This window comes from Syngnathoides biaculeatus, chromosome 17, assembly GCF_019802595.1.
Source record: "Syngnathoides biaculeatus isolate LvHL_M chromosome 17, ASM1980259v1, whole genome shotgun sequence".
In the NCBI taxonomy this organism is placed as follows: Eukaryota; Metazoa; Chordata; class Actinopteri; order Syngnathiformes; family Syngnathidae; genus Syngnathoides; species Syngnathoides biaculeatus.
Genome location: NC_084656.1, coordinates 3,276,417 through 3,299,613, shown reverse-complemented (window position 1 = coordinate 3,299,613; position 23,197 = coordinate 3,276,417). Strand labels below are relative to the sequence as shown.

The window sequence follows — 23,197 nt, the reverse complement described above, 5'->3', positions numbered from 1 at the left end:
ATCAAAATGGGAATGCGAAAAAGCGCAAACAGGATCATCAATACAAAGAATGTTTTAGCCAGTAATGGGTTCTGTCTGCCTAATTGAGATAGAGAGTGGTTTCCTATTACTTGAAGACAATCGGTATAACATTTGAGATACTTTAAGCAAAGAAAACAAGAATGCAGAAACTCCAAAAATCAGGTTGTCCAAGTGTACAACATACTGTATAATGCTGGAGATCATCTTTGAGGACAAAATGTGGACATCAATCTTGAATAATCATGACTGATTTTTTTTTCGACTGTATGGCCACAATCTGAGAGGAGAATGGCAGGATTTAATGTTATCAAAATGTAATCGTAGTTCATGGAGCGTATGACAAAAATTTTACCCTTGACTTCCCATAAGCACATTAACATTCAGGTGGAAAGAGCAACTCAGAAAGTAAATTAAAGATGATTTTGCAAGGGTTTTACAATGAGGCCAGCATGAAAGCATAGTAGTACACAAAAACATTTGAGTCTTTATTTGGCTTGGTAGATTTTATGTTTCTTTATAACACCAAACTTTTCTCTGGCCTTCTCTACTTTATTTGAAATTATTTAACCCAAGTTGTACCCCGCCTCTTGCCCGATGGCAGCTGGGATTGACTCCAGCATTCCCGCGACCTTCGTAACATTAAGCGGTTCAGAAAATGGTTGGATGTTTTATGCATTAACCTCTCCTCTATATGGTCTATTCTCACTTGGGTCACAAGTGTGTGAAGCCTATCCCAGGTGACACATACAAGTAGAGGATGACTGGCAGTACCTACTTGGTATGGTCCAGCACCCACTGACACAGCCTCGTGCAATAAGTCTGAGGACTTACTGTGGAGAATGTCCGGCCCGGATGCCTCAGTCTCTTCCACCAATATTCCAGTCTTTTCTTTAAACTGTAAACTGTAAAAATGTCAATGATGCCAATGAAGTAGCGTTGATCTGGTCCATCAATGACATGCAGAGCGTTCTTTAAGTTGAGCAGTAAACGTCTGTTTTGGACTTCAAAGTCTGGAAGCTCTTCAGTTTCACTGCCAGTAATATGCTGGTGATGTGCTTCACAACTTTGGCCATCTCCTGCTTGTCCTTGCTTCAAACTGTTACTATCAATTTCAGATGAGGTGAAAATTGAATTATCCTCTGGGACTGCCCCCGGTACACCAGGGATGTTATTGACAGGGTTGGTGCTTGGATTAACAGATCTGCAACAATTGACAAAAAATAAATCTGATTCATCATAAGTTCAGAAATCATAAGTCAGGACTAACTACAGTATGTAGAAAGCAGCCATTGGAAACTTGTCTACAACACCAGTACCTTATCCAAAATGTATGGACGTGTTTATATTAAAAAATAAGGTTGTTGTAAATTATGTTGTACATGCTCATTTAAGAGTGAGGTAACATGCCAGTTTATGACATAATTCATAAGGTCTATTAGTTAACTAATGTCAAGATTTTCATATTCTCAACAAAGCTTACATTATTTTAACATAACAGAAATGTCATAAGGCCATTATATTTGTAAATATTGTATATCTTCTATTGTGATCTATTCTGTTGCTACTATGCCAAGGTTAGAGGGGCATCAACAGCAACTCACATGTAACTACGTACAGTATGTGTACCAGCTAATGCTAACGGTAGTTCGCATGCTCTACAGGTAAGTGACACAGATGTCTAAAGCCAAAGAGATGAGATGCTTTGAGGAAACTTTAAATGGATATACATTTCTAAGTTTGGCATTTGCGATTCAATGTAAATATGTCATACTTTGGTGACATGCAGCAATTTTATTTGCCCATTTGAGGGCACCATCCACACAAACTATACAAGCACACGCCACTTACAGGCAGGTGTGCTCTGCTTAAATTACGCGAACAACAATGTGGACATGAAAAGTGGCAATTAAGAACCTTAAGCATTGGTATCGTTCCTCATACTGACAGGAATGTAATCAGCACAATGCATTATAGGAACCCAGAATTCATTGTGATGACGTTATACAACTACAGTACTATATTTGTAGAAAAAAAAAAAAAAAAAAATCAAGCTTAATGTTGCTCTTTACTTGTATTACTACTTTACTTGTATTTGTTCCTGTCAATATTACGTGTGTGCAACCTTAGCTCTTTGTCACGAATATAAAGTCCGGATTTAAATTCAATTGAGACTAGAGACCCCAATATGGCAGAGTTGAAACAATTCTACAAAGAAGAGTGGGAGAAAATTCCTCGAGAGTGACATGAAAGCACTTGATGTCAGTTATTGCTGCCAAGGGTGGCATAACCGGTTATTAGGTTCAGGAAGCAGATGGATTTTCACAGAGGGTTAGAAAGGTTTTATTTATTTATTTTTTGTGCCTTAATAATTTAATTCTAAAAAAGAATTTAATAAATAAAACTCCCATTTTGTGGTTCCTTGGGCTGGGTTAGGATCAGAAAGGTTTGGATTTTTTGGGGGGCATTAATCAATTGAACTGTCATTTGAAAACTACATTTTGTATTTCCTTGGATTATTCCAGTGATATTAAAATTGGTTTGATGATTAGAAATCCTTTGTGAGTGATAGATATACGTAAAAAAAAATCTGGAGGGGGCAAACACTTTTTCACAGCATTGTAAGTGAACTGCAATATAGACAGTGATTATTGCTTTGACTTATATCGATTTTATGTTGGAGCTGGGCGGCACAGTGGATGACCGGTTAGCACATCTACCTCAGCGTGCTGAAGACTGGGTTTCAAATCCTGGCCTTGCCTGTGTAGGTTTTCTCAGGGTACTCTGGTTTCTCTACCATATCTCAGAAACATGAGTTGTAGGTTGATTGGAGACGCTAAATTGTCCGTAAGTATGTATGAGTGTGAATGTTGTTTGTTTCTATCTGCCCCACAATTGGCTGGCGACCAGTTCATGGTATACCTTGCCTCTCGCCCGAAGATAGCTGGAATAGGCTCCAGCATGCCCGTGACCCTAGTATGGATAAGTAGTACAAAAAAATGGATGGATGTTAATGCCGTGTCTCTCATTTATACTGTTTTTTGCTTTATAAAAGTAGCTCTCACAGCGTGAGCAAGAGGTGCAACGATTATGATGTCCGAACAATAAACGCCCATTCCAAAGAACTGCCAGTGTTTGTGTTGTTGTGAAGAGAAGTAGTCTAACTACTGCTAATTAACGTCATGGTCTCCTTTACTCTATAGTCCTGCCATGCAGACTATAGCACTTGTTACATTTTTGATCATTCAGTTAAAAATAAAATGCGTGAAGTTGCCTTTATGTTAATTTGCAATGTACTGTGTGACAAAACTTAAGATTTAAAAACAATAACACTGACTGCTGGGTTACATAGGCTTGAGTGGCAGTATTAAAAAAAAAAAAAAAATATATATATATATATAATATATATATATATATATATATATATATAATTTATTTTTTTTTTAAGTTGCAAGTTCCTTGATGGAATCACACAGATAGAAAAATACAGTAAAGAGATGTGATTCTGAAGCTTATAAATTTTTGATTCAGCTATTTTAACACTGATTATTGTATTTAGTCACATGGCCTGAATAAACTGAGACCACCATTCAGAGGAGTCTGTCAATTTCTTTTTTGTTGTGCAACATGGTTGTTGACCAAAGGAACCACAAACCCAATGATGACAAAACGAGTCAGAGGAATAACTCTGAAGTTTGTTTAAACTAAACCAAACATGACAAGTGTGAAAACACGTACGAACCGCTTAGTTCTCATGATGAGTGAAGCAAAGGAGAGAGCATGGTGACGTTCATCTTGTTGTAAAGGCTGATGGGCAAGGAGAAGACTGTAATCCAACACGTTGAGGCTTCTGAGAAAGTCTGTGTCGATCTCCATTTGCCGCAGGAGCCAGGAACGCTGCTGGTCTGTGAGCATCCATTCACGCTTATCGTCATAATACTGTATACCCAGGTCACTGCCCATTTTGAGGCTACTTTGTGAGGACCAATTCTATGAAGGCCTACATGACCTGTTTGTGGCAAACTTCAGAGTCCATTATTCATAAAATATTTTTGTTTTAATTTTTTTGACATTACATGGCATTATTTTAAAAGTCAATATAAGCAAGTCAGATTCAAAATTTAAATTACAAATAATAATTTGTGACCTGTGCTATTTTTAGAACACGCCTCACAGGCCACTTAAGTGGTCCTCGCGGGCAACCATGTGCCCCATGTCACTGCGTCGGTGACCCCTGCTGAATACCATGTAGCTATCAAGATTATCTCTCGCGGCGAGACTTTAAAAAAAAAAATCGATAAATTACTCCGACCAGACAGGCTTCATAAAAGTGACAAATGTCAGATATATGCTAAATTTGATGGGCATGTCACAGTGTAAAAACATAGACGAAATTATAATGCTATAATAGACTAAATAGTTAAAAAGAAATGGAAAAAAATACAAATAAAACTGGTCTGTCAAAAATATGAACATTGTGACTTGTGCCATAGACAATATAACCAAAATGGTCAATCTAACTAATTTAACAAGAACGACAATTCGAACATACAGTATACATCGATTTGTGGTATTGACATTATTACCAGCAACGTACACAGTTGAGTATTTTGGACATTGTAATAAATTTTTGGCATTTCTCAACAGTGTAGCAGAATAATCAGTTGGTCATGTGCACAGTGCTGCAAGGGAAAAGTGAATACTGTGCTTAAAGTGGCGCTTGTGCATGAGGTTGATTTCTGGTCTAGAGTCAAAGGTGGTACAGTGAAGAAAACAAGTATTTGAACAATTTGCTGCATTGCAAGTTCTCACAATTAGAAATCATGGAGGGGTCTGAAATTTTCATCGTAGGTGCACGTCTACTGTGAGAGAGATAATCTAAAAAGAAAAATCCAGAAATCACAATGTATGATTTTTTTAACAATTTATTTGTGTGATACAGCTGCAAATAAGTACTTGAACATTTGAGAAAACTAATGTTAATATTTGGTTTTGGCCCACTCCTCCACACAGATCAGACAGACAGCTCCCTCCAAATATTTTCTATTGGGTTTAGGTCTGGAGACTGGCTAGGCCACGCCAGCACCTTGATATGCTTCTTACAGAGCCACTCCTTGGCTTTCCTGGCTGTGTGCTTCGGGTCATTGTCATGGTGAAAGACCCAGCCATGACCCATCTTCAATGCTCTGGTTGAGGGAAAGAGGTTGTGATCATCCTCTCCTTAATACAGTGCAGTCGTCCTGTACCATGTGCAGAAAAACACCCCCAAAGCATGATGCGACCACACCCATGATTCACAGAAGGGATAGTGTTCTTGGGATGGAACTCATCATTCGTCTTCCTCCAAACACGGTTAGTGTAATCATGACCAAAATGTTTTGGTCTCATCTGACCACAGAACTTTCTCCCATGACTCCTCTGTACCATCCAAATGATCATTGGCAAACTTAAGACGGACCTTGATGTGCTGGTTTAAGCAGGCGAACCTTCCGTGCCATGCATGATTTCAAACCAATACTTCTTAGTGTAATACCAACAGTCACCTTGGAAACGGTGGTCCCAGCTCTTTTCAGGTCATTGACCAAGTCCTGTTGGGTAGTCCTGGGCTGATTCCTCAAATTTCTAAGGATTATTGAGACCCCACGAGGTAATATCTTGCATGGTGCGCCACTCCGATTGAGCTTGACCGTCATGTTTAGCTTCTTCCATTTTCTAATGATTGCTCCAACAGTGGACCTTTTTTCACCAAGCTGCTTGGCAATTTCTCCTAAGCCCTTTCCAACCATGTGGAGTTGTACAATTTTGTTTCTAGTGTCTTTGGACAGCTCTTTGGTCTTGGCCATGTTGCAAGTTTGAGTCTTACTGATTGTATGGGGTGGACAGCCATCTTTATGCAGCTAACGACCTCACACAGGTGCATCTGATTCAGGATAATACATGGAGTGGAGGTGGACTTTTTAAAGGCGGACTAACAGGTCTTTGAGGGTCAGAATTCTAGCGGATAGACAGATGTTCAAATACTTATTTGTAGCAGTATCACACAAATCGTTAAAAAAAAAAAATCATACATTGTGATTTCTGAATTTTTCTTTTTAGATTATCCCTCTCACAGTGGACATGCACCTACGATGAAAATTTTAGACCCCTCCATGATTTCCAAGTGGGAGAATTTGCAATATAGCAGGGTGTTCGAATAGTTATTTTCTTCACTGTATGATTCAGATGTTTGGGATTACATATTAATTTAATAGAAAATCAATTTGTGGTGGTAAATTTAATAAATGTATTCATTCTGGAATTGCATGTCTCTTTGTAATCAGTGTGACCAAGTGATTGAGTTTTCTTGGAGTGCTCTGTGGAATATTACTGATGAGACACCAGACAACTGTCAGATATTCCTTAATTGTGATGGAATGAGTCTCTTTTTGGACTGTCTGAAAGTGAGTCTTTTTCAGACCCCTCCATGATTTCTAAGTGGGAGGACTTGCAATGTAGCAGGGTGTTTAAATACTTATTTTCTTCACTGTATGTGCCAAGGGACGCATAATAATAATGAGGGCAAAGCAGAGATGGACTTGAGCATCCTGAGTGCCTAGTGGAAGAAACTGTCTTTGAATCTGCTGGTTTTGGCCCAAGGACTCTGCAGTCTCCTCCCAGATGGCAGCAATTTGAAGAGGCAGCAGGATGGCTGAGTGAGGTCACTTGCAATCCTGGTGGCCTCGCAGGTGATGTAGGTGTTCTAAATCTCCAGAAGGGAGGGGAGAGCAACACCAATGATCTTCTCAGCTGCTCTCTACAGTGTGTTGCAGGATCTTGCGACCGGAGGTGGTCCACGCGCCGTACCATACGAAAATGTGTCCACCCAGGAATTTGCCGCAGCTCACTCGCTCAACTGCAGCACCATTGATAGCAGGGGCTGCTGGTTGTGCCCTTTCCCGAAGTCCATTATGATTACCTTTGTCTTCTCCACATTCAGGTGGAGATTGTTGTCCTTGCACCACATTGCCAGGCAGCTCACCTCACTCTTGTAGAATGTCTCCTCATTGTTGTTGACAAGGCCCACCACAGTCGTGTCATCTGAAAACTTGATGAAGAGGATGTAGTTGGACATGGGTGCGCAACCGTGGGTAAAGGGATTCAGCTCACATCCTTGATGGGGGGGTGGGTCAGTGTTCAGCATGATAGTGTTGGAGGTGTTGCTGCGACCCGAACTGCCTGGGGTACCCCTGTCAAAAAGTCCAACAGCCAGTTGCACATGGAGGTGTTGAGACCCAGCCAGTCTAGTTTGAGGATGAGCTGCTCGGGGATGATGGTGTTAAATGCTGAGCTGAAGTCAATGGACACCATTCTGACATGTAAGTCTTTGGTCTCCAGGTGGGTGAGAGCAGAATGTAGGGCATTGGAGATGGCAACATCTGTTGAGCGTTTGGACCAATATGCAAACCAGGAGTGGTCCAGCACGGGGGGAGAGAGGATTTCATGTGCTCCACCCATGCTAAGCACTTCATGATCAAGGGAGTGAGTGCAACAGGGCAGTAGTCATTGTAGCAGGAGGGAAATGGCTTCTTTGGTACAGGCAAGATGGTGATAGCTTTGAGGCAGGAAAGGAACCTAAGCTCCTGCTGGGTTTCTACAGAACCATTATGGAGAACATCCTCATATACAAAAGTAAAGTGTGGTATGCTGGATGAACAGCAGCGGATAAGAAAGCTCTGCAAAGAGTGATCAACAGCAGTAAGAAGATCACTGGGTGCTCTCTCCTTTCCCTAGAGGACATTGCCTGAAGCCAGCACCTGTTGAACATGCATTTCTCCTTGAAAGCCTGAGGCCAATGGTTCGTTCAAAACATTTTTCATAAGAACAATGTACTTTTGCTAAAACTCTGACTGGAGAGGGGAAACCTTAATTATTGGCTGTTTAGCTAAAATGATCTCTAATGCCTTAAAATGGAGAGCAAAACCAGAGACACGTGGCAAAAAAAATGGAAAACAACCATCAAAATGGATCACAAAACAATCAGAATGGCAAGGGCTCAGCCAATGATTAGCTGCAGGATGATCAAAGATAGTCTGAAATTACTGTACCTGTAAGTACTGTGACAGTGAGATCATGGCCATGTGAAGCTAATCTATTTACAAGAATCTCCCACAAAGTCCCTCTGTTAAAAAAGGCATATGCAGAAGAGGCTACAATTTCCCAAAGGACACATCAATTGACCTAAAGAGAAATGGAGGAACATTTTGTGGACAGACGAGAGTAAAATTGTTCTTTTTGGGTCGAGGGGCCATAGACAGTTTGTGAGGTGACCCCAAATCTCTGAATTCAAGCGACAGTACATAGTGAAGACAGTGAAGCATGGTGCTGCAGGCATCATTATATGGACATGTTTCTTCTTCTATAGTGTTGGGCCTATTTATCACATACCAGGCATTATGGATCTTTTTGCATATGTCAAAATAAACCAACAAAGTTCATGTCATGGAGTGCCCAGCCCAATCCCCGGACCTTAATCCAATGTAGAACTTGTAGGGTGAAAAATTCTGTTTCTGAAGCAAAACTAAGAAATGTAAATCAATTGTGAAATGTTGTTAAGGAATCGTGTAGTTGAATAACAGCTGAAAGGTGCCACAAGTTGGTTGACACCATTCCACACAGATGTGAAGCAGTTATGTATAATAAAAAACTGTGGTCATACTACAAAATATTAGTTTAGAAATTCAAAGGATTGGTAAATCCTAGAAACAAAAAAAAAAAAATTGGACAAAATACTTTCGAGTTTGTGAAGTCAATGTCAGACTCCTATTTTTGTCACAGACCCGTTTCAACAAATTACCCAATTGCACAGCCTTAAGAGTGTGGATATCATGAATGCTGGGTCTGTGGGGCCTGATGTGTGAAGTCCATCTCCCACACTCAGGGACGGGTCATGGGTGCCGGCAGGATGTGTGTGTTGGGGGTTAGGGTTCCAGCAGTGGTTCCCACACTCATCTCCTTCTTGTTGGGTGCTCCTATCCACCCCCCTTTTCCAACAAATAAGGGACATTCCTCCGTCCTCAGGCTCAGCTGGAACTGGACGCATTGCAATCTTGCAGGTTGTGGAGGAGGGGGCTTCCTCTTCTCCGGTGGGTGGGGGTGGATGTTGGCCTGGCGTGTGGGGCGGTGGTGGAGGGTGGGGTGCTCGCGGTTCCCTGCGGCCACCACCTGGCTGACAGTTGTTGGGGCACCTCAAAGGGGCCTATGAACCACCACAGGTCCCTCGGGGTGGGACGCAATTTGTCCACAGGGTTGCTCTCGGGCAGTCCCCCGTTACGGGTTCCATGCTCGATTGAATGAGTGAGGTCCTTTGCCTCCATGTTGTAGACACACCAATTATAGGACATTTCTGTCAGTCTTTTTGCATGCAAAATGGTGTGAATTCACTTGCATGTGTCCATAGGCACAAACTCCTGAGTTTCTTTCACTGGGTCTGGGATGACTCATTAATTGCAAAAAATAATTCATGTATACGTGAGGTGCTTAAGTGTCACCCCACTTATATTCTCGTTCTATAGACTTGCATAATGTTACCACAATCCAATATTATAGCGTAGTTCATGATTCTTGTCTTGCATGCTTCTTCTCCTGTCCTTGTCCTGTCCTACCTTGTCCTGTTCTTCCTTCACAGGGTATAGTGCTACAATCTCATGCAACAGTCATATTTAATGTTTCTTTTTTCTAAATATGGAATAATTTACTTCTCATTCTGTTTATAATTAGTGCTTTATCTTTTTTTCCTCTCTCATGCCTCTAAAAATTCAGTTCGACTGATTGACACTGCTCCTCAACAAAACTTATGACAAAATCACAGGAAGCTCAAAAACCTCTCTGTGGCAGTAAAACTGTCAGTATGAAGAGCATGCAGATTCTCCATTTTGCTTAATTTAACAACAGAACAGGACACATACACACAAAAATACCTTATACCACATACATTACAATCCATACACGTACAGTTAGACTGAAAAATGATACACAGCAATTCATACCTAGGGTGATGTACTGCCCTTCAAAGTTGAGGTCTTTGAGGACCACAATAAACTGGGATCCATCTGGTGAAGGATTTGTCCAGCGACTCACTTCACAACCTTTAATATCGTACCTAGAAAATGGCAACACAAAACCCCCATTAAAGGAAACTCATTTATTAACACTTCAGGACTGGGTGAAGGGAGATTTATTATTTATTATTGTGTGCGTTGTGTTTTGTGTGCAAGGGTCATTTGCCATTGTGTGAATGCAAAATGACTGCCTCATCCTGGCACTTTAGCTCACAGATCACTCTGGTGTATTGCGACATCATAATGAGGCTCCCTCCAATGGCACTGACGGTAAAGACAGCTTGACTGACATAGAAAGGACCAAAAAGAGCAACTCTGAAGACACTAAGCTGCATGTTCAGAAAACATGTGCGGACATCTAACTATCACAGATATTTTGGCATTAAAAATTTGAAAAACCCAATTTTTTTTAATTGTTTTTGTTTTTCAAGAAATACTTATGACCTCCTTATAGATAAGAACTGACAATAATTCATACACTTATTATTTGCTTTTCAAAAGGAAACTCAGTGGGCCATTTCTTTACCATTGATCAAACTATATGAAAATTACTCATACAGTTTTGTGTTTTTCATAAATCTTATTGTACAAATTGTTGTAAATGTCTGTTTGCATTGACCTTTGTTTTGTACTCTGTTGTCTGCAGCAGGGCTGGCATTGAAAATGTGAATCTGTTCTCAATGGGCTTACCTGGATAAATAAAACTTAAAATAAAAACCTGAAGAGAGCTCAAGTTAATCATTCTCTGAAATAATACTCATCAATTACAACAGTAGCATGAGGGGGTGGGGCTGGTGTGCTCCTTAACTCACAGACTCTCAGAAGATCCTCATTTAGATTTCATGAGAAAAACAATTCTTACCTGGCACTTATTCGATCATCTGGATAAAACACACTTTGCATAACGATGAAGTATTTCTGCAAATACAAATACAAATAAAAATGCCTTGACTGATGCTTTTTTTACACTAAAAAGTCATGTATTATTATTATTAACATACCTTTTGCCTGCAGGAAATTTTGATCCTGTGAACACCTTGCAAAAAAGGAATAATAAAAAGAAAATGTAGTCTATTACATAATAGGAGCTTCTCTTTATAATCAGTCCAATACAGTAATTATTGACAATTTTATTTTTTTATATATAATGATAATCAATAAACTAAGTCAACATTTACGGCTCAGGCATCTTCCATGTGCTTTAGTCATCCATCCATTTTCTTCCACTTATTGGGTTTGGTCATGGTGGCAGTAGCTTACCAGGGAGACTTCCAGGAGGCATCCTAAAATCATCCCCCGGTCACCTCATCTGGCTTATTTGAATACAGAGGGGCAGTAGCTCAGGTTTAAGCCACTCTCAGATAACCAAACTTCTCACCCTAAGGCACAGGTCTCAAATTCAAGGCCCAGGGAGAAGCTCCGGCCCGTCACATGATTTTAAGTGGCCTGCAAAGGCATATCATCTGTTTCAACTTCCATGATTCTTGTGAAAATCTGTGCTAAAATTTCAAATTGTCATATATCTTAAATGATAACGAGATAGTATAAGCATTTTTTTGTGTGACCAAACATGAACAATGGTTAAAAAACAAATTACCCCTGATTTCTAACTCCATAACGGGTTCTTAAATTTTATGCGCAAATAGGATGAGATGATTAAAGATTTTTATGGTTTCACAGTCATAACCGCCATCTGAGTAAAACCGTTACTACAATGTGGCTTGTGACAAATAGGAGTTTGGCACCCCTGCCCACCTTGACTTTCAGTGCAGCAAACTCACACCACAAGTTCAGTGAGGATCTCGGAATGATCCAATGTTGACTGATGATGATAAATAGAATCCACCTGTGTGTAATCAAGTCTCCGTATAAATGCACCTGCTCTGTGATAGTCTCAGGGTTCTGTTTAAAGTGGAGAGAGCATCATCAAGACCAATAACACACCAGACAGATCCGAGATACTGTTGTGGAGAAGTTGAAAGCCGGATTTGGATACAAAAAGATTTCCCAATCTTTAAACATCTCAAGGAGAACTGTGCAAGCAATCACATTGAAAAGGAAAGACTTTCAGACCACTGCAAATAAACCAAGACCCGGCTGTCCCTCCAAACCTTCACCTTGAACAAGGGGAAGACAGATTAGAGATGCAACCAAGAGGCCCATGATCACTCTGGATGAACTGCAGAGATCTACACCTGAGGTGGGAGAGTCTGTCCATCGGACAAAAATCAGTCGTACACTGCACAAATATGGCCTTTATGGAAGAGTGGCAAGAAGAAGGCCATTTTTCAAAGATATCCATAAAAAGTTCAATTTAAAGTTTGCCACAAGCCACCTTGGAGACATACCAAACATGTGGAAGAAGGTGCTCTGGTCAAAGGAAATCTTTTTGGTCAAAATGCAAAACGATGTTTGGCATAAACGTGGTGGTGGCAGTCTCATGGTTTGGGCCTGTTTTTGTTCAGCAGGGACAGGGAAATTCTTGAAATTGATGGGAAGATGAATGGAGCCAAATACAGGCCCATTCTGGAAGAAAACCTGTTGGAATCTACAAAAGACCTGAGACTCGGATGGAGATTTACCTTCCGACAGGACAATGATCCAAAACATAAAGCCAAAACTACAATGGAATGGTTCACAAATAAACGTATCTGGGTGTTAGAATGGCCAAGTGAAAGTCCAAACCTGAATCCAATCAAGAATCTGTGGGCAGAGCTAAAGACTACTGTTCACAAACACTCTGCAGCCAACTGAGCTCGAGCTGTTTTGCAAGGAAGAATAGAATTTCAATCTCTCAATGTGCAAAACTGATAGAGACATACCCCGAGCAACTTGCAGCTGTAAGTGTAGCAAAAGGTGGTGCTACAAAGAATTAATGCAAGGGGGCCGAATAATATTGCAAGTCCCAGTTTCAGGTTTCTATTTGTTCAAAAAGTTTAAAACATCCAAAAAATTCAATAAATCCATTCCACTTCACGATTGTGACCCACCTGTTGTTGATTCTTGACAAACATTTTTTTATATATATCTTATATCTTTGTTTGAAAGCTGAAATGTGGCGAAAGGTTGAAAAGCTCAAGGGGGCCGAAAGCTTTCACAAGGCACTGTATTTATGGAAAGGCCCTCTCATAAAGGGCCGTGTGGGACATTATTCAGGATTACCTCTCACACATACAAACTACTGAAAGGCTCTCTTAAACAATAGTGAAACGCACTCATGCACACTTTCCAAAAATAACCTTGTGAAAACTATTCATACACTCAAACACATGGCTGAAAGTCTTGGTCTCTTAAATTTTGATCAAACACACTTATGAACATTATGAAAATGGTCTAATAAAGACTGGTTAAACACTCATAAGCATTAATGAAAGTCTTGCTCTCACAAAGACCAGTCAAACTGTCTCATGCAAGTCTGTCACTGTAGTGCATGTCGCTGACGGTCCAGTACGCATGTCAGTCCCATTCTCACACACGTCACTGGCATTCATCTACGTGTCTCACTGGTGTCACATATTTATGTCACTGACACACACATGTCAATCATGTCCATGTGAGCATGTCACTGGGACTGACAGGAATTTCACTGGTGGTCACGTGAGCATGTCACTGCCACCCACACGTCAGTCATATTCATGTGCATTTCAGTCGTTCACGTACGGCATTCACGCACACACAATATGTCAGTATCATTCACACACATGTCAATCACACCAGGTCGATTATGCTCGCATGCAAATAGCGCAAATCTTAATTAGGCAGTTAAATTAAAAAAGATAAACTCACAGATGCACTGCACACAGAGTGAAATATTTCATATTTAAAATATATATGTATAATTTTGGGCAGCTTCTTAGTCAAATGGTTAGTACATCTGCCTCACAGTTCTGAGGACTGGGGGTTTCAAATCTCAGCCTTGCTTGTGTGCTTTGAATGTTCTCTCCGTGCCTGCTTGGGTTTTCTCTGGGGATACTTGTTTCCTCCTACATTCCTAAAACATGTGTGGTAGGTTGATTGAAGACTCTAAATCACCCGTAGGTGAGAATGTAAGATCAAATGGTTGTTTGTTTATATGTGCCCTGTGATTGGCCGTCAACCAGTTCATGGTGTACCTCGCCTTTTGCTCGAAGATAGCAAAGATGGGCTCCAGCGCACTTGCGACCCTTGTGAGGATGAGTGGGATTGAAAATGTATTGATGGATGTTGATGCCGTGTATCTCATATATACTGTTTATTGCTTTCCAAAAATAACTCTCACAGCGTGAGCAAGATGTGCAAAATTTAAGGTTAAGGTACAGAAATTAGATGGATGTGTAATTTTGATTAGGGTTAGATTGCCAATGTTTATCAAGCTCAGGCACATATTTTACAATTGAAAAATCTTAGGGCACACCAAAATAAACAAATGTCACAAAAAGTGGATACATTAATTACTGTATGTCAGTGAACAACATCTGGGTGTAACTTAATAAAAAGTGTTCATGGTGGTTACTGGAACCCCCTCCCTGCAATTAGATACATATAATGGTATAACGATGATAATTTCCCGAGGCACACTGGTTGGGAATCACTGTTACAGCTCATAGCAAATAACACTCACCTCAATTTCCTATTTTTAGAAAGAAAGATATAATGTAAAAAGAAACATTTAATTAAAGAAATAAAGATGTTTAATTTAATAATCAAGCAGGAATTTGCCTTTTCAAAATTAATTTAGTGTTTAATGAATCTATGGGGGCTGAAAAAAATAGACACTTCAACCATATCTTAATTTATTGAGATGTGTATACAAAAAAAATAAAATAAAAATTTTGTGTGAAGTATGTGTGCATCTTTATTACTAGTATCACTATAGACTGTATATTCTAACAATATGGTTTTGACACTAACATTTTTTATATAAGGATTAGATTTGTATATATATTTATATAATTTTCTTTGATTAGGACAATCCACATTTATCAATCCATCAAATAAAAAGACATTCATGTAAGTTTGTCATTGCGGATACATTTCATTCTTTGTCCTGAAGACATTGAGATTTTTGCATGCGTCAGTGCCAGTGACATGCTCGAAGGACAGTGACCTGCTCGTATGAGCGTGGTTCCATAGTTTATAAGAGCAAGACTTTCATTCGTGTGTAAAGGGTGTTTGGCATTTGCTTATAGGAGTATTTGATAAGTGTTTATAAGGGCATTTCACTAGTTTTTCTTAGAGCCTTTCAGTCATGTGTGTGTGTGTGTGTGTGTGTGTATGTGTGCGTGTGTGTGAGAAAGAAAGCATTTTAATAGTAAATGTGAGAGCTAATCCTAAATAATGTGCCTAACAGCCCATCATATGTCGAATGCTGAAGTAGCATACTACTCATCCTGAATCATAAACAATAAAAAGAACCATGAATCCTCTTTAGTACTGTAGCAAATTTACTCTGATATACGGTATACGGATGTGGTACTATCGATCACATCAGTTTGGGAAGTGACAATTTTATGATTTTTTTACAACTGTCACTGTTAAAGAAAAAAAATAACTTTGGCCCTCAACTTGAGAAGTATTAGTCTGGATTTTTAATAGACTGTGGTACAGCGGTGGCCCTACATGAAAGTTACTAATTGACCTGTGACTAAGATTTATCATTCAACTCTCACATAAAAAGTGTCAAGGACAGCTGACACTTTTTCTTTTCCTTGTGTAAACCCCCACATCCCAACCACCCCCCCACAAAAAAAAAAAAAATCATGACAGTAGTCAATGCTGCAAAAAAGTTTGTGACCTTAACAGCAAGACTTTTAACGTCTCAATATTGTGAGACCATTTCCATGACCAGAGACACGAGGTTTGGAAATGTAAATTTTTCCATTCTACTCTCTAAATCGGTTGAGGCAGGCAGCAGCCTCATACTGAGTCTTAAGGTGCTTTCATGGTTTCTTTACAAGAGGGAGTTATTCCCTTTCCTTCCATTGCCTAGTGCTGGGGGGTTCAGTTCAGAATTGATTTATTGTCACAAGTCTTGGATGGTTGGGAGCCTGCAACTGATAGCTTTCTCTGGAGCACGCACAGTGCACTGCTGTTTCTGCCTGTCCCTGGTAGTGGCACTAGTGTACCACACAACGATGAAGGTGGGGATGGACTCGATGTTGGTCATGTAGAACTGTACCAACATCTTCTAGCTTGAGTTTCCTCAGCTGCCGTAGAAAGAACATCCTTTGCAGTTATTTATTTATTTATATTTAAAATAAAGGAGTCAATATTCGAGTCCCACTTGAGGTCCTTAGTGATGGTGGCACCCAGGAAGTGGAAAGAGTCCATGATGGAGATGGCGGAGTGGGTGTGGCTTAGGGAGCATTGTGGGGCTGTGACTTTATTCATGTTGTCTTATGATGGTAACTCTCCAGTTCACATAGGAAAGACCCACAAAATATCATATTTGATTGCAATCTTGTACAGGTAAAACTGAACTGAGTGATGTGGGGTTATATTCTGATGTTATATCACCCATTAGAATCTGTGCGCTAATATGAAGGTGTCCGTACCTAGCAGCTTGACCAGAAGAGAATGGGGGTATTTCCGCAAATGTGCAATGTAGTTCTTCAGGTTGTCCAGAAGGAATCGGATTTCCCTTTCATTCTGGGTCTTCAAAAAGAAGCGTTTATCATTCCTAAAATGTAAAGACACCAAAGTACATCACAATGGATCTCATTCACCCTTTTTTCCCCTACATTTATAAGTAAAAAGCAGCATTATAGAGACAGTTCAGTGCAAAGAGTAGGATTGTCCCAATACTAGATGCAGAAAATTCAGAGGGTTGCATCAGAAACGGCACCTGGTATAAAACCTTGCTCCACCCATTCACCCAAAGAACTTCATTCTTCAGTAGTCACAGCCCAGGTTAACAACAACAACAACTGTGACCTGTGCCATTAATGTACACGGTGACGGTGGAAATTTAACTGCTGTGATTCAAACACAAGAGAGGAAAGCATGCCCACAGGGCAAGAGAAGAGGAAAAGCACTGAGCCTAAAATTAAAAGCAGGGGCTTTGAAAATTGTGACTATGACAGGAACTGGGTGACAAGAGCAATATACAGTGTGTCCAGAAGAGCAGGTACAAAGACAGTCGGGCTACATGCTTAAGAGCAGGTTTCAAATCATTTTACCTTGATGTACATGGGAAGAGAAATGGAGTAGAGGTTATCTCAACAGACGAGTTAATAAAGCTTGTCCTGGAGGTCAGACCGAGTGATGAGGCATGATGAGAAATTAAAGTTTTGCGCCCCACAGGTACGATGTGAAACAGAAGAGAAAGAGACTATCTAGAAGGAGCTTCACAAAGTGGGTTAGAGCATGATAGGGAGAGAAAAAAAGATTAGTGCAGGGGAGAAGCAGGAATGATGAAGAAGTGATTGCTAGGTTTGGAATCAAGGACAAGAACTTGCAGGGACAGATGGTATTAGGCTTTGCCACAAGGATGGAAATGGCTATTGCAAACATTTTTTTCCAGAAGAGGCAGGAACAGGGTGACCTTCAAGAGCAGAGGTAAAACCACATTGGTAGACAAAATCTTGTGCAAATTATGCAATCTGAAGGAGGTCAATGATTGTAAATTTGTAGTAAGGGAGAGTGTAGCCAGACAGCATAGAATCGAGGTGACAAAGATGACTCTATTGATGGTGAGGAAGATTGAGAAGACAAGAGACGAGCAGAAAACCATGTGGTGAAAACTGAGAAAGAAAAGGTGCTGCGTGGCTTTCAGAAAAGAAGTGAGATATGCTCTTGGTGAACAGGAAAAACTTTGAGAAGACTGGACTGTTAGAGCCAAGGTAATAAAATTGTCAGCCATGAGTGTGCTTGGTGTGTCTTCTTGTCGGAAAGATGAAAAGGAGAACCAGGAGGGGCAGGAAAGAGTTAGTCCCCGCCAAAAGTACTGGAACAGCAAGGATTGCTTTTGTTGAATACTGAAGATATTTGGGTTTCAGATTGAAAGTTAAATATGAGACTTAAGTTTGGAATTGTAACTTTTGTTTCATATTTACATCGAGATATGTTTAACAACTCAGGACAAAGCACCCTTTATTTGAACCCAGGCGGTTTTCAAAGAACCGAAAACATTGGAACATAAATTAAATTTCGTTAAGGTGAATAACATTTCAGATTTGGTGGCAAAACCCTTAGTTGTAATAACTGCATTAAGACTATGACCCATTGACTCCACAAGACTGTTGTCAATTTTTTTTTTTAATAATGCTTTTTTCACTTTTCCAGCCCATTACGTCACCCTCTTTCAGTTCTCAATTGTTTCTGGGGGTTTCTACCATCGGTCTCCGCTTCAGGAGATAAAATGCATGCTGTATTGGATTAAGGTCCGGTGAGTGACCTGGTCAGTCAAAGACGTTACACTTTCCCCCTGATTAAGTCCTTTGTTATTTTGGTAATGTGTTTTGGGTCATTGTCTTGTTGCATGATGAACCTTCTGATTAATTTGGATGCATTTTTTTAGTCAATTACCAGACAAAATTATTTTGTAGACATCAGAATTAATTCTGGTGCTACCATCATCCGTTACATCAATAAAGACCAGTCAGCCCATTCCGAAGTGCCACGCAAGTCGGAGCCATGATATTACAGTACCTCCTCCACGGTTCAACAGATGAGCATGTATGTTTGTGATTAAAAGCATATAATTTCTCCATAGTTTGGCCTTTCCATCATTTTGGTAGAAGACCTGGGCTCATCAGTCCATAAAACTTTCTTCCAAACCTTTCATGGCTCATTTCTTTACTACTTTGAAAAAAACACTCTGGCGTTCCTATTCTTTTTGGTGATGAGTGGTTTGCATTCTTTGGTATGGTTTGTCTATATCTTCTCTCGAAGTCTTCTTCAAACAGTGGACTATGATACCTTCACCCCTGTCCTGTGAAAGTTGGTAGTGATGTCACTGACTGTAGTCTTTGAATGATTCTCATTGTGCTTGCGCGACCTGTTCGATATCTGTTTCTCAGTAGAGCAGTAATTCATTTCTTTTTCAGGACAATACAAATTGTTGCAATGGCTATGCCCAATGTTTGTGCAAAAGCTCTGATTGATTATCCCTCTTCTCTCAGATTCAAATGGTTTGCTTTTCTGCCATAGACAGCTCTCTGGTATTTTCACAGTTGAAATCTAATGCCAAGATCAAGCACTATACAATGTTTAAAGTGCCAATGACACCAAAATATACATTTTAAAATAGGTATTGTTATCAAAACTACATATAATATTACTCGCTTTGATCATAATACAAGTCAGAAAAAGTGAAAAAAGTGCGTTTTATTAAAGCGCAAAGTAGGGAAAGTATGACTCAAGATCCCAATGGGGGCCATATTGTCTGTGACATCACGTGACGTCTTATGCAGGCATCACACTGGGGCAGTCGCCATTGACAACACGCTGCGTCAAATGCAATGGCAGATGAACAAGAGTCATTTTCGGATTTTTCTGATGCGCTTTCTGAGAGTGAAGGTCTTTTTGAGGAAGAAAACATCTCAGAAGCGAGTGAAGCGACCAGGGCCATTTTACCATTTCGTTTTGAGCTATATTTAGACGGTATGCAGATCTCTTCTAACTAACAACAGACTCCCCAATAGACAGACGAAGAGGACGAGGAACCCGATGAAATATTCAAAATGACTAGCCCATAATTGTTCAATTTCCTAACCCTTGAACAAGTCTTGTGTCTGTAGCGTACTCAGGAAGATCCATGCCGGGCGAAGTAAATACGTCAGGGGTGCCCAGACACCGGTGGCTGGTGGGTCAGGGAGACTACTTTCTCCTCCAGGCCCCCGGGGCAAGCGCACGCCCGCCTCCCCGCCCAACCCACCTCCGCGTCGGGGTAAACGACGGCCTGCGCCACCGCTAATGGCAGCCCGCGCACATCAACACATTTAGCACCACTGACTTACGTACTTTATTAAGTTATGATGATGTGGATCTTTTGTTAAGTTCTGAGAGAAGGATTACGTCGTCAGACGTGAATTTCTAGAATGTTCGTATAAGGACGAGGATGGCTGTCGATGGAGCTTCTCATTACGACTGCTGCTTTCGGACACGTACACAAGTATACCGACACCACACTGCCTTCCCAGAACATTCGCTGGAAATAACATTCGCCTATTTGGAACATTCGTTCGAGTTTAGTGACTATACGTCGTTTGGCTAGTTAGCTTGTGTTACGCGCCACTAAACTGTCGTTGTACTTCTATTTTGTTATTGTTTTGTGTTGTATTGTATTGTGTTTGTGTTTAAATTGTCTTGAACGCAATACTAGTGCTTTGTTATATTTTGCTGGTTTGACCAAGGGGATTTATTCTAAATTCTCACATAACATATGCTATAAACTGTGAGACAAATTAGTCCCCCACCAACTATTTTTTTTTTCTTCTGTCACGTTCATCTTTTGCCTTGATGGCATTTTTTCCCAGTACAGCAACAAAGAAAAGAAAGAAATTGACCTTGTTCCAGTGGAGAGGACTATAGCTAAGAACAAGCGGGACACTAAAAATTGGGTGTTTCAACAAGACAATAACACCAAATCCACTATTAAATATGCAAAGTCTTGGTTTCCAGACCAACAAAGTTCATGTCATGGAGTGGTCACCCCAATCCACGGACCTTTATCTAAGTATTAGAACACACTGCTCTATTGCAAGTTCTCCCACTTAGAAATCATGGAGGGGTCTGAAATTTTCATCATAGGTGCATGTCCACTGTGAGAGAGATAGTCTAAAAAGAGAAATTCAGAAATCACAATGTATGATTCTTAAACGATTTATTTGTGTGATACAGCTGCAAATAAGTATTTGAACACCCGAGAAAACCAACGTTAATATTTGGTACAGTAGGCTTTGTTTGCAATTACAGAGGTCAAATGTTTCCTGTAGTTGTTCACCAGGTTTGGACACACTGCAGGAGGGATTTTGGTCCACTCCTCCACACAGTTCTTCTCTACATCAGACAGGCTTCTGGGCTGTCGCTGAGAAACACGGAGTTTCAGCTCCATCCAAAGATTTTGTTTTGGGTTTAGGACTGGAGAATGGCTAGGCCATGCCATAACCTTGATATGCTTCTTATGGAGCCACTCCTTGGTTTTCCTGGCTGTGTGCTTTGGGTCATTGACCCACCCACGACCAACGTTCCCTCTAATTTTGGACATGTCTGAGCAAACACGCTAAGCCCATGAGCGCTCCCTTTGACCACTGTGAGCAACATCAGACGTATGCCCTGTGGTCAGATCAGTGTTATCCATTGAAGTTACATGCCTCATTAAAAGATTCAGACTACAGCATTTACATTAGAATTTACGTCAGAAAAGTTTAAGAACAATTTTTTGTGTTTGCAAACTTGCAATGAAAATGTCGTCAAACAAAAAATACATTGCTAACCAAACCAAGCCAACTATGAACTGTAAATTTGAAATGTCGCCTCCAACTTTGTTTCATTTATTCATTTTTAACCCCCGTCTGTTTTTCATGGTGTAAAACTGAATTATTGCTTGCAGAATATCTTTAGCAATGCATGTTGAAATTTGAATGATGCTACCAAACAGTTTAAGGTTAATGTCATGTTACCTCCTATATTTAAAATACAGAATTAGCTTTTTATGCACTGTATTGTCTGTGCTTTCATTCTCTATCAGGTGGAATTTTAACATGATACACCATCTCATTGTGTACTTTCTACTTTGGCTTCAGACAAGACCTTTTTAACTTAAAAAAAAGAGAAAATCTCATCCAGTTTTCTTCATTATTATTATTCACATACTCTGACAGTCATTAAAGCAACAGCATTTCTTTTTTGTTTTACGTTTGCCATTATTATGTAGAGTAAACATAAGCAGCGTGTCTAACTTTGTCTTTGCTCTTCGTTGCCAAGACTGTTTTAACTAAAGCACGGGTGGTGGGCGGTGTTTGTAATTATGAGCGGGAGGTGGGCCATGCCAGGTAAACAAGGAAATAGTGTAGCATGGTGTGGCCGGGCAGCAGCTTGTTAGAGACCGCGTGCTGCTGTGTAAAAAAAAAAAAAAAAGTCAGGCTGTGGTTCACTGCGCTGAATCGGTTTTCATGTGTGCTGAGTGTGCGCTACAAGTGCGCAATTGCTCAGGTGCACAGCTTATAGGGACCATTGGCCACGACCCATCTTCGATGCTCTGACTGAGGGAAAGAGGTTGTTCCCCAAAATCTTACAATACATGGCCGCGGTCATCCACTCCTTAATACAGTGCAGTCATCCTGTCCCATATGCAGAAAAACACCGCCAAAGCATGATGCTACCACCCCCATGCTTCACAGTAGGGATGATGTTCTTGGGATGGAACTCATTATACGTCTTCCTCCAAACACGGTTAGTGGAATAATGACCAGAAAGTTCCAATTTGGTCTCATCTGACGTCAAACCTTCTCCCAGGACTCCTCTGTATCATCCAAATGGTCATTGGCAAACTTAAGATGGGCCTTAACGTACTGGTTTAAGCAGGGAAACCTTCCATGCCGTGCATGCTTTCAAACTATGACGTCTTATTGTATTACCAATAGTCACCTTGGAAACGGTGGTCGCAGCTCTTTTCAGGTCATTGACCAAGTCCTGTTGTGTATTCCTGGGCTGATTCCTCACCTCGCTAAGGATCATTGAGACCCCACGAGGTGATATCTTGCATGGGGCTCCACTCCGATTGAGATTGACTGTCATGTTTAGCTTCTTCCTTTTTCTAATGATTGCTCCAACAGTGGACCTTTTTTCACCAAACTGCTTGGCAATTTCTCCGTAGCCCTTTCCATCCGTGTGGAGTTGTACAATTTTGTCTCTGGTGTCTTTGGACAGCTATTTCGTCCTGGCCACGTTACAAGTTTGAGTCTTACTGATTGGGTTTTATGAAGAATAAATTTGAGCAATTCCATTTTCAATCCAGCCAATATTTAACCATGCACACATCATAATGACAAATATTTAACACTGTTTATTTATGCCATAAATATCTTTTCACCAAGTTGCTTGGCAAATCCTCTGTAGCCCTTTCCAGCCGTGTGGAGTTGTATAATTTTCTCTCTGTT

At 40.4% G+C, this 23,197-nt stretch overlaps 1 protein-coding gene across 3 annotated transcripts in view; it reads right to left on the bottom strand.

Moving 5' to 3' along the window:
• Positions 1-23,197, bottom strand: part of pip5kl1 (phosphatidylinositol-4-phosphate 5-kinase-like 1) — an 88,429-nt gene continuing 65,232 nt past the window's right edge. For 2 of the 3 annotated variants that reach the window (XM_061801694.1, XM_061801696.1), the window contains exons 5-11: positions 17,273-17,338; positions 16,649-16,773; positions 11,117-11,151; positions 10,978-11,033; positions 10,044-10,156; positions 3,761-3,923; positions 1-1,222 (exon numbers count right to left, since the gene is read on the bottom strand). In XM_061801694.1, the coding sequence (XP_061657678.1) occupies positions 793-1,222; positions 3,761-3,923; positions 10,044-10,156; positions 10,978-11,033; positions 11,117-11,151; positions 16,649-16,773; positions 17,273-17,338 (988 nt within the window). In that variant the 3' untranslated portion in view covers positions 1-792. The remainder of the gene's footprint in view (positions 1,223-3,760; positions 3,924-10,043; positions 10,157-10,977; positions 11,034-11,116; positions 11,152-16,648; positions 16,774-17,272; positions 17,339-23,197) is intronic. The other variant, XM_061801695.1, reaches the window with a different exon arrangement.